The 17,731-nt window shown below is 45.0% G+C and overlaps 1 protein-coding gene across 1 annotated transcript in view; it reads right to left on the minus strand.

Moving 5' to 3' along the window:
• The window catches only part of LOC137626444 (DNA-directed RNA polymerase III subunit RPC5-like), a 167,189-nt gene extending 149,842 nt beyond the window's left edge, over nt 1–17,347 (minus strand). The window contains exon 1 of the mRNA XM_068357438.1: nt 17,181–17,347. Coding sequence (XP_068213539.1) covers nt 17,181–17,216 — 36 coding nt within the window. The 5' untranslated portion in view covers nt 17,217–17,347. The remainder of the gene's footprint in view (nt 1–17,180) is intronic.
• Between the last annotated feature and the right edge of the window lie 384 nt (nt 17,348–17,731).

The raw sequence follows: 17,731 nt of genomic DNA on the forward strand, positions 1-17,731 counted from the left end.
ATTAGGAAAGGTCGAATATAAACAAATATAAAAATTAATTTAAATAAGTTTATAATAAAAGGAAGTTAATCAAAGAGGCCTATAAAAGGCGGAGAGATATAAAATAATTCTATAACTTTGTTAAGCAAAATTAAGAGAGTCTATACTCTCTTCGACACCAACACTTCCGTCTAAGGGAAGGGTCGGTCATTTAAAAGTGAAAGAGAGTTCATACTCTCTTCGAACCAAAATTAAATCAACAATTAAATCAAATTAATTCCAAAAACTTGCTAAGCTAATGAAATAGCTTCCTGAATAGCGAAGGCTAAACTCTAGAGCAAATACATCACCAAATCGTGAGCAATAACTCCAGAATCAACAGCGTATCCATGTAGGTCTAGCCGGAGGCACGACAGAGGAAAAATTGAGGTGGTGTTGACAAGAAGTACTAGAGTACCTGACCACAGATGGCGCTGTGGTGTTCACCCCCACCTGTATAGCGATCGCTGGCGTATCCCGACCGTAGATTTCTGTCGGCAACAGAGTTGACAGCTACATGATTATCGGGTAAGATTAATATTGAAAAAATAATAATAATAAAGAGGGACTCCCCTGGTAAGCTCTTTCAAAGAATGGTGAAGAGGAAGAGCTAAACAAGGCTCCTCCAAGATCTCGAAGTACCTCCTCTGCTGTACGCGAGGAGGTGGGGAAATTTGTTGCCGGCACTGGAGCGGTTGGAGGAGGCTAACTCAGAGAGCTGGACCGCGATCTTGTCCCTGGTACTCTTAACCCCCTTAGACAAGGGCAGAGCTGCACTGGCCTTAGAAGGTTTTTGAGTTCCAAATACTCGGTCCAAGACCGTGTCTTTGCCCTCTCAAGGGGGAATCTCAGGGTTGGCAAACCCATTGAGAGTCCTCATAAGAGTCAGAACCTGCCAAAATGCATGTTCTGACTCTTGTAGTTCTCCTCCGGATGTCGGACTTGCAGCGAAGTCTCCTGTCCCCAAAGGCTCTTCTTGGGGAGAATCGTGGACGTTCTCCGAGTGACTAGTTGGCTCCTTCCTAAGTCTCGTCGAGGATTTTGGCACTGTCTTCGAGTCCTTCGTCTCCTTCCTGGGAAGGATGCAGGACTCTAACAAAGACGGAGGCAAGTTCTTCTCCGCCCCTACCCGGGAAGACTTTTCAACGCGAGGTGGGGTTTCCCTCATGGGTGCGATGGGGGAACGTCTCACCTCACGTGACTCCCCTGAGGACAGGAAATCCTCGTCCAACAGGGACGGAGAAAAAGTCTGGGGGGGAGGCAACCTGCCTCGAGGGCTTATGAGGAGACAGCTTAGTTCTTGGAGAAGTCACCGCGTCCAAAACTCCTCTTTTTCTCTTCAGAGGGGTAGACGCAGCCGAGGATTTGTGGCCCAATTCAGAGAGAACAGGCTTGAAAGCCTGTATAACCGCTCTGATTAGTGCCCCGAACTATGGCTGTTGGCTTGTCAGACACTCCCTCTGGGTTCCATGGGGGGGTTCACCTGAAAAGAAGAAGTGTTCCTGGACCTTTCTGAAAGCTTCCCCTCCACCGCCGAGCGCGCTGTTCTGCGCTTGCGGGGAGGGGAATGTGGCGATGGCGACCTTGCCGTGCGTTGTCCTGCAGCCTCGCGCACGAGGGTATTGGCGCTCGCGCTATGGGGAATACTCGAGGTCGTGCGCGGGGGACTGCTAATGCGCGCGGGCTCGCAGGCGTGTGAAGGCGCCTAGAAGCGCGCGCGGGAGACACAGGAGAGTGCACAGGAGGCTGATTGTGCGCTCGCGCGCGCAGGATCAGGATGTTGTCCCCGTGGGCGTGCGGGCAAGAGTTCGCGCGCCCCAGAAGATGTCGTAGGGCGGGCGCGCGCAGTCGGAACCTGTGTGCATGGGTGCGCGTCAGGATGGCGGCGCATAACTGCTGGAGAGGATGTGCGTGCGCGCGGGCGATTGCGAGGGCTCGCAGGCGTGTGATGGCACCTAGAAGCGCGCGCGGGAGACACAGGAGAGTGCACAGGAGGCTGATTGTGCGCTCGCGCGCGCAGGATCAGGATGTTGTCCCCGTGGGCGTGCGGGCCAGAGTTCGCGCGCCCCAGAAGATGTCGTAGGGCGCACGCGCGCAGTCGGAACCTGTGTGCGTGGGCGCGCATCAGGATGGCGGTACATAACTGCTGGAGAGGATGGGCGTGGGCGTATCCTCGTGGGCGCGAGCAGGTGAACGCGGGAGATTGCGCGCTGGCGAGGGATGGCGCGCTGGAGACTGCAGCGGTGCGTTGGCGAGCCGTGGTGTGTAGGCGAAGTCCTTGACTTCCCTACAGCTCCCAGATCTGAAGATCGTGGGCGCGCAGGAGAGATGGATGTACGTGGGCGCTGGCGTGCGGGAGAGCGCTGGCGCGTAGGAGATCACTGGCGCGCAGGAGCGCGCTGGCGCATTGGCGAGCGCTGGCGCGCAGGGGGTTACTGGCACGCAGGAGGTTGATGGGGCGCAGGTGAGCGCTGGCGCGCTACCTCAGGCAAAGCCTTGCAAAATCTTTAGAAACATCGCCCGGTTAAGGCTTCGGCAGGGCGAGCGGCAAACCTATTTACGGACAAGGCAACGTCTAATTTCCATATGGTTTTAAAAAAAAAATAGACAAAAGCAATTGTTCCAGGTAAAAGTTAACCTTATCATCATCTATTGACGCAAAGGACCTCGGTTAGATTTCGCCAGTCATATCTATATTGAGCTTTTAAATCAATATTTCTCCCATCGTCCACTCCTACTTAACGCTTCATAGTCCTCAGCCATGTACGTTTCTTAAGTTTACCTTAGAGTGAAAAAAGGCGACGAAGTGTCAAAAACAAAATCTAAATTAAGTGATTCAGTTAGTGATAGTGAATGTCGTTCATTCAAGAGAGAGAACTTTCAATATTTTACCTTCAGTTCTCCGGGAGGGAGATTCTCCCTCCAAGTAGAAAGCCGCTCCTCCTCCTCTCTCGTCTCCCGTATGCCAACCACGACACTCCTCAAAGTTAAAGTGCGACTTAATTTGTTGATATTTCTATTCTTTATTGTTAATTACCAATTTGTACTCGCTTTTTACGTTAGGGGTTATAATTTCCTGTTTACATAACATTACAAACCTTTAAAAAAGATTTACAGCATACCGTACTACAGTATGAGTAACTTGTGCTTTTCTTTGATTTCTTTTGAGAAAAATGATTTCAATTCATGTACATTTTGTTTTACAAACTTATTCCTGGAACGGATCATGCTCGTATACCAAGGTTCCAATGTATTTGAAAAAAATATTTCATGGGTGAAATTGCTTGTGACCAAATTTACACATAAGGAATTTATTTGGCATGAAGAACATGGAGAGGATATGAATACGTGTATCTGCTTACATGCAAGCGGTGTTAAAACAATGTATGTTTATTCAATATCATAATGTACAATCTCAATAGGCCTCCGCGCTTTTGATGCAAGGGGGTAAAGCTGCTTTCCATATAATTAGGGCAAACTAGATACAGTACAGTATATAACCTACTGTACAGCAAAGCGGCCAGCATAACTCTACACGCGCACCGTTTCAATTCCAAGATCTTTGATGAGTATGCACACGGCACCCTAAGTGGATTACTGTAAAGTATTTGGGGGGCTCACTGCCTTATGAGTAAGGACGATGTGGGCTTGGTTTGCAGCATAGTATGGACACTATATCTACAAGTTATGGTGAACCGGTAACGATTTAAGAACTGGCCAAGGTGAGGTTTAACCAAGTAATTTGGAAAACCTCACCAGATTCCTATTTCATATCAAAGCCTGTTAAAATAAAAGTTAGTACAGTAGTATGTATTGTGTGGGCAAAGACATAAAACATTTTTCTAGTAGTTTAGGTAAGATAAGGTAAAGAAAGGAAGGCAAGAAGTGAAGTTAGGACGTTTTACTTAACCTCCTTCAAACGCTCCAAAGCCTCTAGCCCAAGTTAAGAGGTAGCGTCAGTCTTGCCTATTCTGGTAAAAATGTTATTTTCATTAGTAAAATAAATTTTTGAATATACTTACCCGATAATCATGTAGCTGTCAACTCCGTTGCCCGACAGAATTCTACGGAAGGGATACGCCAGCGATCGCTATACAAGAGGGGGGTGTACTCACAAGCGCCACCTGTGGCCAGGTACTGCAGTACTTCTTGTTGACACCACTTCAATTTTTCCTCGGTCCACTGGTACTATGGGGAGGAAGGGTGGGTCAATTAAATCATGATTATCGGGTAAGTATATTCAAAAATTTATTTTACTAATGAAAATAACATTTTTCAATATTAAACTTACCCGATAATCATGTAGCTGATTCACACCCAGGGAGGTGGGTGAAAACCAGTGTACATGTATATCAAGAAGCTAAGTATCCCGTATTTCATATTATCAGTTATTCAAAATAACAATGAAATTACAAGTACCTGGTAAGGAAGTCGACTTGAGCCATTACTCTGCCTTAAATAAGTTCGTCTTCCTTACTGAGCGCAGCGTTCCTCTTAGGAGGCTGAACAACTCTAAGGTGCTGAAGTATCAAGGGCTGCAACCCATACTAAAGGACCTCATCACAACCTTTAACCTCGGCGCTTCTCAAGAAAGAATTGACCACCCGCCAAATCAACAAGGATGTGGAAGGCTTCTTAGCCGACCGTACAACCCATAAAAAGTATTCAAGAGAAAGGTTAAAAGGTTATGGGATTATGGGAATGTAGTGGCTGAGCCCTCGCCTACTACTGCATTCGTTGCTACGAATGGTCCCAGGGTGTAGCAGTACTCGTAAAGAGACTGGACATCTTTGAGATAGAATGATGCGAACACTGACTTGCTTCTCCAATAGGTTGCATCCATAACACTCTGCAGAGAATGGCTCTGTTTGAAGGCCACTGAAGTAGCCACAGCTCTCACTTCATGTGTCCTTACCTTCAGCAAAGCAAGGTCTTCTTCCTTCAGATGAGAATGTGCTTCTCTAATCAGAAGCCTGAATAGTAAGAAACTGAGTTCTTAGAACTTGGAAAAGAAGGTTTCTTGATAGCACACCATAAGGCTTCTGATTGTCCTCGTAAAGGTTAAGACCTTTTTAGATAGTACCTAAGAGCTCTAACTGGGCAAAGTACTCTCTCCAGTTCATTCCCCACCAAGTTGGACAGGCTTGGGATCTCGAACGACTTAGGCCAAGGACGTGAAGGAAGCTCGTTTAGCAAAAACCGAGTTGCAAGGAACATGTAGCCGTTTCAGATGTGAAAACAATGATCCTGCTGAAGGTGTGGATCTCACTTACTCTTTTAGCTGTTGTCAAGCACACGAGGAAAAGAGTTTTTAATGTGAGGTCCTAAAAAGAGGCTGATTGGAGAGGTTCAAATCTTGATGACATAAGGAACCTTAGGACCACGTCTAGATTCCAGCCTGGAGTGGACAACCGACGTTCCTTTGAGGTCTCAAAAGACCTAGGGAGGTCCTGTAGATCTTTGTTGGTGGAAAGATCCAAGCCTCTGTGGCGGAAAACCGCTGCCAACATACTTCTGTAACCCTTGATCGTAGGAGCTGAAAGGGATCTTACTTTCCTTAGATATAACAGGAAGTCAGCAATCTGGGTTACAGTGGTACTGGTTGAGGAAACTGCATTGGTCTTGTACCAGCTACGGAAGACTTCCCCTTGAGACTGATAGATTCTGAGAGTGGATGTTCTCCTTGCTTTGGCAATCGCTCTGGCTGCCTCCTTCGAAAAGCCCCTAGCTCTTGAGAGTCTTTCGAAAGTCTGAAGGCAGTCAGATGAAGAGCGTGGAGGTTTGGGTGTACCTTCTTTACGTGAGGTAGACGTAGAAGGTTCACTCCTAGAGGAAGAGTCCTGGGAATGTCGACCAGCCATTGCAGTACCTCTAAGAACCATTCTCTCGCGGGCCAGAGCGGAGCCAACCAACGTCAGCCGTGTCCCTTTGCGAGAGGAGAACTTCTGAAGTACCCTGTTGACAATCTTGAACGGCGGGAATGCATACAGGTCGAGATGGAACCAATCCAGCAGAAAAGCATCCACGTGAACTGCTGCTGGGTCTGGAATCGGAGAACAATACAACAGGAGTCTCTAGGTTATCGAGGTAGCGAACAGATCTATGGTTGGCTGACCCCACAGGGCCCAAAGTCTGCTGCAAACATTCTTGTGAAGGGTCCACTCTGTGGGGATGACCTGACCCTTCCGGCTGAGGTGATCTGCCATGACATTCATACCGCCCTGAATGAACCTCGTTACCAGCGTGAGCTTTCGATCTTTAGACCAGATGAGGAGGTCCCTTGCGATCTAGAACAACTTCACGAAAGAGTCCCTCCCTGCTTGAAGATGTAAGCCAGGGCTGTGGTGTTGTCAGAGTCCACCTCCACCACTTTGTTAAGCTGGAGGGACTTGAAGTTTATCAAGGCCAGAAGAACCGCCAACAACTCCTTGCAATTGATGTGAAGTGTCCTTTGTTCCTGATTCCATGTTCCCGAGCATTCCTGTCCGTCCAAAGTCGCACCCCAGCCCGTGTCTGATGCGTCCGAGAGGAGAAGGCGGTCGGGTTTCTGAACAGCCAAAGATAGACTTCCTTGAGAAGAAAGCTGTTCTTACACCACGCGAGAGAAGACCTCCTCTCTTCGGAAACAGGAACTGAGACCGTCTCTAGCGTCATGTCCTTTATCCAGTGAGCAGCTAGATGATACTGAAGGGGGGGAGGTGGAGTCACCCTAACACGATGAACAGGGCCAGCGATGAAAGTGTCCCTGTTAGACTCATCCACTACCTGACTGAGCATCGGTTCCTTCTCAGCATGCTCTGGATGCATTCTAGGGCTTGGAAGATCCTTGGGGCCGACGAAAAAGCCCGAAAAGCTCGACTCTGAAGATCCATACCCAGGGAGACAATGGTCTGGGATGGGACGAGCTGAGACTCCTCAAAATTGACCAGGAGGCCCAGTTCCTTGGTCAGATCCATAGTCCATCTGAGAATCTCCAGACAGCGACGACTTGTGGGAGCTCTTAAAAGCCAGTCGTCTGACGGAGCCGGACACAAGATCATGGTACTGCTGCACAGTCTGTGAACTGTCAACCATGGGGAAGCGAGGAAGTACAGTGACAACCCGAAGCTGTCTAGACTGTCTGGGTCGTACAGACAACTCCTTATCGGGTTGCTGAGGTTGCCGCACTGCGTCACAACAAGTCACTTCTGCTGGTTGTTGAACGTCTTCCCAGTGACACACTGACTCCGTAAACAAAAAAAAAACCTCTAACAAGGACTAAGCTTGGACTGCATGTCTTGCAACACAGCTCAAGGTCTATGGGAGCAGGTGTGGTAACAGACGGGGTTAGCGACTGAAGTGGAACCATTACCTTCCCTGGGAGCATGTTATGCTTAAATAAAAGTCCATAGGAGGCTACGCAGCTAAAGGCTCCTCTCCAAATGACAGAGTCCTCAAGGGAATATCAGAAGGAGGGAGAAAAGCACTTTCTCATCTACAGGGACCATATCCGAGAAAAGCTAAGTTCTCTCAGTGAGGGTTTCACTGGTGCAAAAGCAGCAGACTAGAAGGCAACGTTATGAAACTGCTTGACAGTCTAGTGAGTTGGCAACAACCAAAGATGTGTGACTGAGAAGCATGCGGTAAGGTATGCAGAGCATGTTGTATGCAGAGCATGCTGTATGCAGAGCATGCTGTATGCAGAGCATGCTGTATGTAGAGCATGCTGTAAGGTAAGCAGAGCGTGTTGCATGGCGTGTAACATTTCTCAGAAATTCCATGACCAGTGCTAGAGTGAGTAATATCGCATTACCGTCCATTGAAAGTGCACGTGCCGAGGGATTTGATTTAGACTGTTTTGTTGATGAATTTGATAGCCGGCATGATAATCGTAGAATTAAGCTACACTAAATGTACTATAATCTACTTCACCTCAGGAAAGGGAAACTCGCCCTGTTGGCAACACTGCATTACTTCATGCATGCTTGCATGGGGTTTAATATCAACATAATATTACCTTACATTCATAACTCATGATTCATTTGTTTAGAAGATATTTTTGCCATATTTTGCGATTTGTTAAAAATGTTATTTTCATTAGTAAAATAAATTTTTGAATATACTTACCCGATAATCATGTAGCTGTCAACTCCGTTGCCCGACAGAATTCTACGGAAGGGATACGCCAGCGATCGCTATACAAGAGGGGGGTGTACTCACAAGCGCCACCTGTGGCCAGGTACTGCAGTACTTCTTGTTGACACCACTTCAATTTTTCCTCGGTCCACTGGTACTATGGGGAGGAAGGGTGGGTCAATTAAATCATGATTATCGGGTAAGTATATTCAAAATTTTATTTTACTAATGAAAATAACATTTTTCAATATTAAACTTACCCGATAATCATGTAGCTGATTCACACCCAGGGAGGTGGGTGAAAACCAGTGTACATGTATATCAAGAAGCTAAGTATCCCGTATTTCATATTATCAGTTATTCAAAATAACAATGAAATTACAAGTACCTGGTAAGGAAGTCGACTTGAGCCATTACTCTGCCTTAAATAAGTTCGTCTTCCTTACTGAGCGCAGCGTTCCTCTTAGGAGGCTGAACAACTCTAAGGTGCTGAAGTATCAAGGGCTGCAACCCATACTAAAGGACCTCATCACAACCTTTAACCTCGGCGCTTCTCAAGAAAGAATTGACCACCCGCCAAATCAACAAGGATGTGGAAGGCTTCTTAGCCGACCGTACAACCCATAAAAAGTATTCAAGAGAAAGGTTAAAAGGTTATGGGATTATGGGAATGTAGTGGCTGAGCCCTCGCCTACTACTGCATTCGTTGCTACGAATGGTCCCAGGATGTAGCAGTACTCGTAAAGAGACTGGACATCTTTGAGATAGAATGATGCGAACACTGACTTGCTTCTCCAATAGGTTGCATCCATAACACTCTGCAGAGAATGGCTCTGTTTGAAGGCCACTGAAGTAGCCACAGCTCTCACTTCATGTGTCCTTACCTTCAGCAAAGCAAGGTCTTCTTCCTTCAGATGAGAATGTGCTTCTCTAATCAGAAGCCTGAATAGTAAGAAACTGAGTTCTTAGAACTTGGAAAAGAAGGTTTCTTGATAGCACACCATAAGGCTTCTGATTGTCCTCGTAAAGGTTAAGACCTTTTTAGATAGTACCTAAGAGCTCTAACTGGGCAAAGTACTCTCTCCAGTTCATTCCCCACCAAGTTGGACAGGCTTGGGATCTCGAACGACTTAGGCCAAGGACGTGAAGGAAGCTCGTTTAGCAAAAACCGAGTTGCAAGGAACATGTAGCCGTTTCAGATGTGAAAACAATGATCCTGCTGAAGGTGTGGATCTCACTTACTCTTTTAGCTGTTGTCAAGCACACGAGGAAAAGAGTTTTTAATGTGAGGTCCTAAAAAGAGGCTGATTGGAGAGGTTCAAATCTTGATGACATAAGGAACCTTAGGACCACGTCTAGATTCCAGCCTGGAGTGGACAACCGACGTTCCTTTGAGGTCTCAAAAGACCTAGGGAGGTCCTGTAGATCTTTGTTGGTGGAAAGATCCAAGCCTCTGTGGCGGAAAACCGCTGCCAACATACTTCTGTAACCCTTGATCGTAGGAGCTGAAAGGGATCTTACTTTCCTTAGATATAACAGGAAGTCAGCAATCTGGGTTACAGTGGTACTGGTTGAGGAAACTGCATTGGTCTTGTACCAGCTACGGAAGACTTCCCCTTGAGACTGATAGATTCTGAGAGTGGATGTTCTCCTTGCTTTGGCAATCGCTCTGGCTGCCTCCTTCGAAAAGCCCCTAGCTCTTGAGAGTCTTTCGAAAGTCTGAAGGCAGTCAGATGAAGAGCGTGGAGGTTTGGGTGTACCTTCTTTACGTGAGGTAGACGTAGAAGGTTCACTCCTAGAGGAAGAGTCCTGGGAATGTCGACCAGCCATTGCAGTACCTCTAAGAACCATTCTCTCGCGGGCCAGAGCGGAGCCAACCAACGTCAGCCGTGTCCCTTTGCGAGAGGAGAACTTCTGAAGTACCCTGTTGACAATCTTGAACGGCGGGAATGCATACAGGTCGAGATGGAACCAATCCAGCAGAAAAGCATCCACGTGAACTGCTGCTGGGTCTGGAATCGGAGAACAATACAACAGGAGTCTCTAGGTTATCGAGGTAGCGAACAGATCTATGGTTGGCTGACCCCACAGGGCCCAAAGTCTGCTGCAAACATTCTTGTGAAGGGTCCACTCTGTGGGGATGACCTGACCCTTCCGGCTGAGGTGATCTGCCATGACATTCATACCGCCCTGAATGAACCTCGTTACCAGCGTGAGCTTTCGATCTTTAGACCAGATGAGGAGGTCCCTTGCGATCTAGAACAACTTCACGAAAGAGTCCCTCCCTGCTTGAAGATGTAAGCCAGGGCTGTGGTGTTGTCAGAGTCCACCTCCACCACTTTGTTAAGCTGGAGGGACTTGAAGTTTATCAAGGCCAGAAGAACCGCCAACAACTCCTTGCAATTGATGTGAAGTGTCCTTTGTTCCTGATTCCATGTTCCCGAGCATTCCTGTCCGTCCAAAGTCGCACCCCAGCCCGTGTCTGATGCGTCCGAGAGGAGAAGGCGGTCGGGTTTCTGAACAGCCAAAGATAGACTTCCTTGAGAAGAAAGCTGTTCTTACACCACGCGAGAGAAGACCTCCTCTCTTCGGAAACAGGAACTGAGACCGTCTCTAGCGTCATGTCCTTTATCCAGTGAGCAGCTAGATGATACTGAAGGGGGGGAGGTGGAGTCACCCTAACACGATGAACAGGGCCAGCGATGAAAGTGTCCCTGTTAGACTCATCCACTACCTGACTGAGCATCGGTTCCTTCTCAGCATGCTCTGGATGCATTCTAGGGCTTGGAAGATCCTTGGGGCCGACGAAAAAGCCCGAAAAGCTCGACTCTGAAGATCCATACCCAGGGAGACAATGGTCTGGGATGGGACGAGCTGAGACTCCTCAAAATTGACCAGGAGGCCCAGTTCCTTGGTCAGATCCATAGTCCATCTGAGAATCTCCAGACAGCGACGACTTGTGGGAGCTCTTAAAAGCCAGTCGTCTGACGGAGCCGGACACAAGATCATGGTACTGCTGCACAGTCTGTGAACTGTCAACCATGGGGAAGCGAGGAAGTACAGTGACAACCCGAAGCTGTCTAGACTGTCTGGGTCGTACAGACAACTCCTTATCGGGTTGCTGAGGTTGCCGCACTGCGTCACAACAAGTCACTTCTGCTGGTTGTTGAACGTCTTCCCAGTGACACACTGACTCCGTAAACAAAAAAAAAACCTCTAACAAGGACTAAGCTTGGACTGCATGTCTTGCAACACAGCTCAAGGTCTATGGGAGCAGGTGTGGTAACAGACGGGGTTAGCGACTGAAGTGGAACCATTACCTTCCCTGGGAGCATGTTATGCTTAAATAAAAGTCCATAGGAGGCTACGCAGCTAAAGGCTCCTCTCCAAATGACAGAGTCCTCAAGGGAATATCAGAAGGAGGGAGAAAAGCACTTTCTCATCTACAGGGACCATATCCGAGAAAAGCTAAGTTCTCTCAGTGAGGGTTTCACTGGTGCAAAAGCAGCAGACTAGAAGGCAACGTTATGAAACTGCTTGACAGTCTAGTGAGTTGGCAACAACCAAAGATGTGTGACTGAGAAGCATGCGGTAAGGTATGCAGAGCATGTTGTATGCAGAGCATGCTGTATGCAGAGCATGCTGTATGTAGAGCATGCTGTAAGGTAAGCAGAGCGTGTTGCATGGCGTGTAACATTTCTCAGAAATTCCATGACCAGTGCTAGAGTGAGTAATATCGCATTACCGTCCATTGAAAGTGCACGTGCCGAGGGAATTGATTTAGACTGTTTTGTTGATGAATTTGATAGCCGGCATGATAATCGTAGAATTAAGCTACACTAAATGTACTATAATCTACTTTACCTCAGGAAAGGGAAACTCGCCCTGTTGGCAACACTGCATTACTTCATGCATGCTTGCATGGGGTTTAATATCAACATAATATTACCTTACATTCATAACTCATGATTCATTTGTTTAGAAGATATTTTTGCCATATTTTGCGATTTGTTAAAAATATATATTGCAAGGAATACATATATATTTTTATATAAGTAATACAAATAACCTCCATTATCATAATGTTTGTGTAGGCATACATGTATATGATTACAAATGCAAGTTATGAAAGTAATGAGGTGTTATTATTGTCATTGTTATTCCCAAGTTGAATGGGAAGAAGCTCAAGTTGAGGAAAAAATGGCAGATGCATGCGTTGAGGTGGCTGACTCATAGCATGAGGTTGCTGCCTCAAGAGTTGCGCTTGCTGTAAGGATTGCGGATGCGCAGTAGCAGGTTCCTGAGGAACGAGTTAAGGTTCCTGAGGTGTGAGCTGCGAGAGTTGAGGTAGCGGCTGCGCAGAACGCAGTTCTTGTCTCGCGAGTTGAGGTTCCTGAGGTGCTAGCCTAAGGAGTTGAGACTCTTGCCTTGAGGAGGGTTTAGGTCGCTGCAGCGAGTGCTGAGGTGGCTGCCTCATTGATGGAAGAGGTTGTCGTACCTCAAGAGATTGTTGCCTCGCTGGTGGAACCGCAAGCGGAAGCGGAGGAAGTAAGGCATAAGACTCCTGCTCCCATTGCTGAGGTTGCCTTAAGGAAGGTTAAGGTTGCTGCACAACGCTGGTAACTGGCAACTCAGAACGCGTTAAGGTAGCCTGAGGAACCTCAACTTCGTACGCCTGGCAGACTGGACTGCGGAGAGGCGGAGCTCTCGCAGGAGGAGGCGGAGGTTGCTGCACACCGCTGGTAACTGGCAACTCAGAACGCGGTAAGGTAGCCTGAGGAACCTCAACTTCGTACGCCTGGCAGACTGGACTGAGGAGGTGTAACCTTCTCAGCCTGAAACTCACGCATTAAGACCGCAAGCTGCGACTGCATGGACTGCAGCAAAGTCGTCTTGGGATCAACAGACGATAAGGTCTGTTGAGGCACCGCCTTACCTCTCTAAGGAGGTGTGCAGTCACCTGATGACTGAGGAGAGTCAGAGCTAACCCAATGACTGCATCCGGGTTGTTGAACTCTAACTTCGTACGTCTGGCATAGGTCTGGACTTTACGTTTAAGAGGTCTTGAGACCTGAGACCAGCGTTTTCTCCCCGAAATTTCTTCTGCAGACGAGGAAAATAAGGGCTCAATCGTCTGCGGGTGGGAGTGACGGTCTTGTAAGACACGCCCGCAACCACCGAGGATACTTCTGTGCGCCGATCAAGGCCTGCCGAACCCTTTTGCCCTTCGACATTGCTTCTCCCCTGGGCTTGGGAGCTTGCAAGAGGTCCCGGACTGGGAGGACGACTGGCACGCACAGAAGTACCCTCACGCACAACACTGACACACTTTGCGCTAATCACTTATCACTTTAGATTTTCTGTTTGCACTTATTTCACTGAACTCGAAACTTTAAGTGGTTTGTACCTGAAACACGCAATTCTATCCTTTCTCAAAAGTTAGTAATTGCGAAAACAGAATTACAATGTAACAGAAAAATCTAATGAAAGATAAATAATTCAGTGGCTGGAAAGAGACTAAACTCTAGAAACGTTTACCTTCTTCCCCTAAAGAGACTAGGGAGAAGAGCAAAAACGATAACAACGTTACTCGCTTGAACGAAACGTTTATCCTCCTCTTTCTCCCTCCGTCTCTATCTCTCTCTCTCTCTCTCTCTCTCTTGACTTAGAACCTGAGAGAAGAGCCCAATCATATATATCGTTAAAACATATTATTGTTAAAGGAAAATATTTCCCAAAATGAAAAGTTCCTTTATTAGAATTAAAACCATTAAGTTAAGAAAGAATGAACAAAACGCTAGACACGGTTAATCTTACTGCAACGTGACACCGTGAAAATTCTCTCTCTATCGTAACGATAGAGCGCAAGTTGAACGTTCTGAACGTCAACAACTGCAGAGACAAAACAAAACGTTAGTTCAACTTTGAAAACAGTACGAGACTATCAAAGAAATTCTTTCAAAAACATTAAAATAGCATAATATGTTAACAGGTAAAACCGAAATGACGGGCTCAATGTTAATTAACTTCGGTACCAAGAAAAGACCGCCTACTATTAGGAAAGGTCGAAAATAAACAAATATAAAAATTAATTTTAATAAGTTTATAATAAAAGGAAGTTAATCGAAGAGGCCTATAAAAGGCGGAGAGATATAAAATAAATCTATAACTTTTGTTAAGCAAAATTAAGAAAGAGAGTCTATACTCTCTTAGACACCAACACTACCGTCTAAGGGAAGGGTCGGCCATTTAAAGGTGAAAGAGAGTTCATACTCTCTTCGTCACCATAATTAATCAAATTAATTCCAAAAGTTAGCTAAGCTAATAATAAAACTTCCTGAATAGCGAAAGCTGAAATCTTAGAGCAATACTTCACCAAAAACCGTGAACAAGACTCCAAAATTATAAGCGTATCCATGAACGTCTTGCCGGAAGCACGACAGAGGAAAAATTGAAGTGGTGTCAACAAGAAGTACTGCAGTACCTGGCCACAGGTGGCGCTTGTGAGTACACCCCCCTCTTGTATAGCGATCGCTGGCGTATCCCTTCCGTAGAATTCTGTCGGGCAACGGAGTTGACAGCTACATGATTATCGGGTAAGTTTAATATTGAAAATTGTGAATTAATGCAATAATCCTTACTGGTACAAGGTTTATATTATGGTGCTTTGAATGTTTTTAATGAAAATAACTAACAAACCAATAGTTTTTTAGTAAGGATAAATTGACTACCATAACTAATAAACTACTGTATGGATTTACGATAGTTATCGCCATCAATGACATTTGAAATGCCTTAAAATACAGTACATGCTATTTCATAGATATTGTACAAATTTGTTGACATTTGCTAGGTCTTGGGAGTAGTTGGGTCGACTACCATAAATAAACAATTAACTTCCTCCAAGTATAATTATAAAAAATTTTCAAACCACAAGAGCAATTGCAGAACAACAGACCGGCCCTTTAAACACACAAAAAATGAGTATTTACCCTTCCGCAGGATCATTTGTATCCCTGTCTGTCGTACAATAAACGCCATCTACTTAAGCAAGCATAATTACAGTTATGTTAGTCCTCCATTTAACTCTATTACTTCACTTCTTCACCACTAAGCCTAACCTCAAATTACCCAATCATATTTGACATACTGTACATTCTAATAAAGTTTTTTTATTGGGATTTCATAAAATACGTTAAAAAATGCACTATGGCAGTTCCCTTCAAATGTAAAATCCAACAGTTGTGAGAGTTGTTCAACACTTAGCCTTATTTTACGTAATTAATTTTTTTCCAATTTTAATGTTACCCTGGTGTTCTTCCCAGAGAAACTAAGTATGGTAAGCCTTGCAGTTTACGTTCGGATCAACAATACTGGCACTATCACGCCAAAGTTTGTAAGAATAAACCTAAAACATTTGTAAGTGTAATTTGGGTCTTCCCACACTACAGGTCGTTCCAGTGATATTTCTACCCGTCACCCGAGAACATCAGACTCTGACTAATAAGGTAAGACAATATAGCATCCTAGGTCGGGGTGAATGCAGTTCGTTGGGACAGGTGTAAACTTTCTTATTACCTGTCAAATCAACCTTATTTTTTGTTTATTATGGCCTGAAACATAATTCGAAAATAGTCTTATTATTTACTAATGTTACCTTACCAAACGTGAAGCCAGTTGGGAAGCAAACATAGGGTTGAGACTCTGCCTTAGATATGCTAAGAATATGGCAGTCTAAGGGGAATAATCAGCTTCTAGATTAAATTAGTTGAACCTTAAGTTAGGCGGAGTTCTTCAGCTCGTAGGTTAAGTTAGTTGAACCTTAAGTTAGGTGGGGGGTTCTTCAGCTCCTAGGTTAAGTTAGTTGAACCTTAAGTTAGGTGGGGGGGTTCTTCAGCTCCTAGGTTAAGTTAGGTGAACCTTAAGTTAGGTGGGGGGTTCTTCAGCTCCTAGGTTAAGTTAGTTGAACTTTATGTTAGTTGGGGTTCTTGTGTTTATTCCCCTTTTAAAATGTGCGTTTTCAAACATAAATATTGAAACCACAACAATAAAACAAAGCAAAGACAGAAAAATAGCTGGATTGGAGCCTTGTATAATGCTGGAACCATTTTCTAGCCTTGATTGCAAATTTACAGGATGTGTCCCAACCAACTACAAACTTAACTGAAAGGTAAGAATGTATGTGGATGGGACAGCATAAATGGTAAAAACTAATGCTTTATAATCTAAGACGACAGAGGCTTTAACTATCGTGAATTTGGTAAACTTAGCAGGAGCTTCCCATGACTAGTGCGTGGACTGGACAGTACTTTGAAAATATTGCCGTGGTAAAGGTTAATGATATGTAAATTGTAAATATAATACGGAGCCTTTGCATATCAACGGCCAGTTCCTCCTTCAGAATGCATAAAGATGGACACCAACTAACCTAAACTCTCCCCCAGAAACCTAACCTACAAGCCGTGACCTTACCTACTCGCCAAACGGTCCCAGGCGACGCCCCTTATGCTGGCGTATTCTTGGTCTGCCATCATCATACGTACAGGTGGCAGCAATCATATGTACACCACTATAATTCATATGTAAATTGTAAATGTAATTCAAATGATATATTAGACCAATATAAAGGATGATTTCCATCAGAAAAATATCAATTTGACACGTAATAATTGAGATATTGCCTTTACCATTAAACTAAATTAATTACAATGGCTTATAGGTTAAGTTAGATGGTATTCTATATACCTTAGAGGTCCAGTCCGTCATTCTACAAAGGCACCATAGTGGCTATTCTTATTTGGCCTTAGCCGGGCCCGAGATAAATTAGATTACGTGGCCATGACCTGCAGTGCATTAAATTGTGTTAGGCTACGTCTGAGCCTGACCTAAGCTGAGTTAGGCTAAATATAAGTCTAACATACGGTAAATTTGGCCAAGTCTAAGCCCTGAGTTGCGCTAAGTCTAAGCCCGACTTGCGGTGAGTTACGCTAAGTCTGAACCTGGACACGAAGTTTCTTTTAAAGTTTCAGCACACACTTGAGACTTACCTCGGCCACTACCGGATCACTGTCGTCAGTTTTCATATTTAAATGATTTAGACACAATTTACTAAACTAATAAGAATCCAGAAGCACAAGATAAGGCTTAACGTCAGTCCAGTCTTCGGCCACATTGGTTTGTTTACATCGCGATCTGTCGAACAGCGTTGCCAGATACTTCTTCTTCTTCTTCTTCTTCCATTTTAGTAGGAGATCTGGCCCACTGCCAGATACTTTTGGTGTTGTTGTACCAAACAGCTAAGAAATGTCGTACATTACCATAAAAATGTCGTACCTGCTTATAATTATCCAAGATGCTAAAAAACAACAACAAAAACACTTATTATTTATTGGTGATGATAATAGTAGCAGTAATAATGATGATAATGATGAGACTGATAAGTTTCTGACCTTCTTTATTTGTATTGTGTGCTTTGTAGCAAGTGAAAAAATGAAATCAACTACAGTAGCCTATATGTATTCAGATGTAAGGTTGAGTTAAAAAAAATCGTAAACAAAGATGTTAGAAGGATCGAAGAATTCTAGCATTATATATATAG

This window comes from Palaemon carinicauda, chromosome 34 (assembly GCF_036898095.1).
Source record: "Palaemon carinicauda isolate YSFRI2023 chromosome 34, ASM3689809v2, whole genome shotgun sequence".
In the NCBI taxonomy this organism is placed as follows: Eukaryota; Metazoa; Arthropoda; class Malacostraca; order Decapoda; family Palaemonidae; genus Palaemon; species Palaemon carinicauda.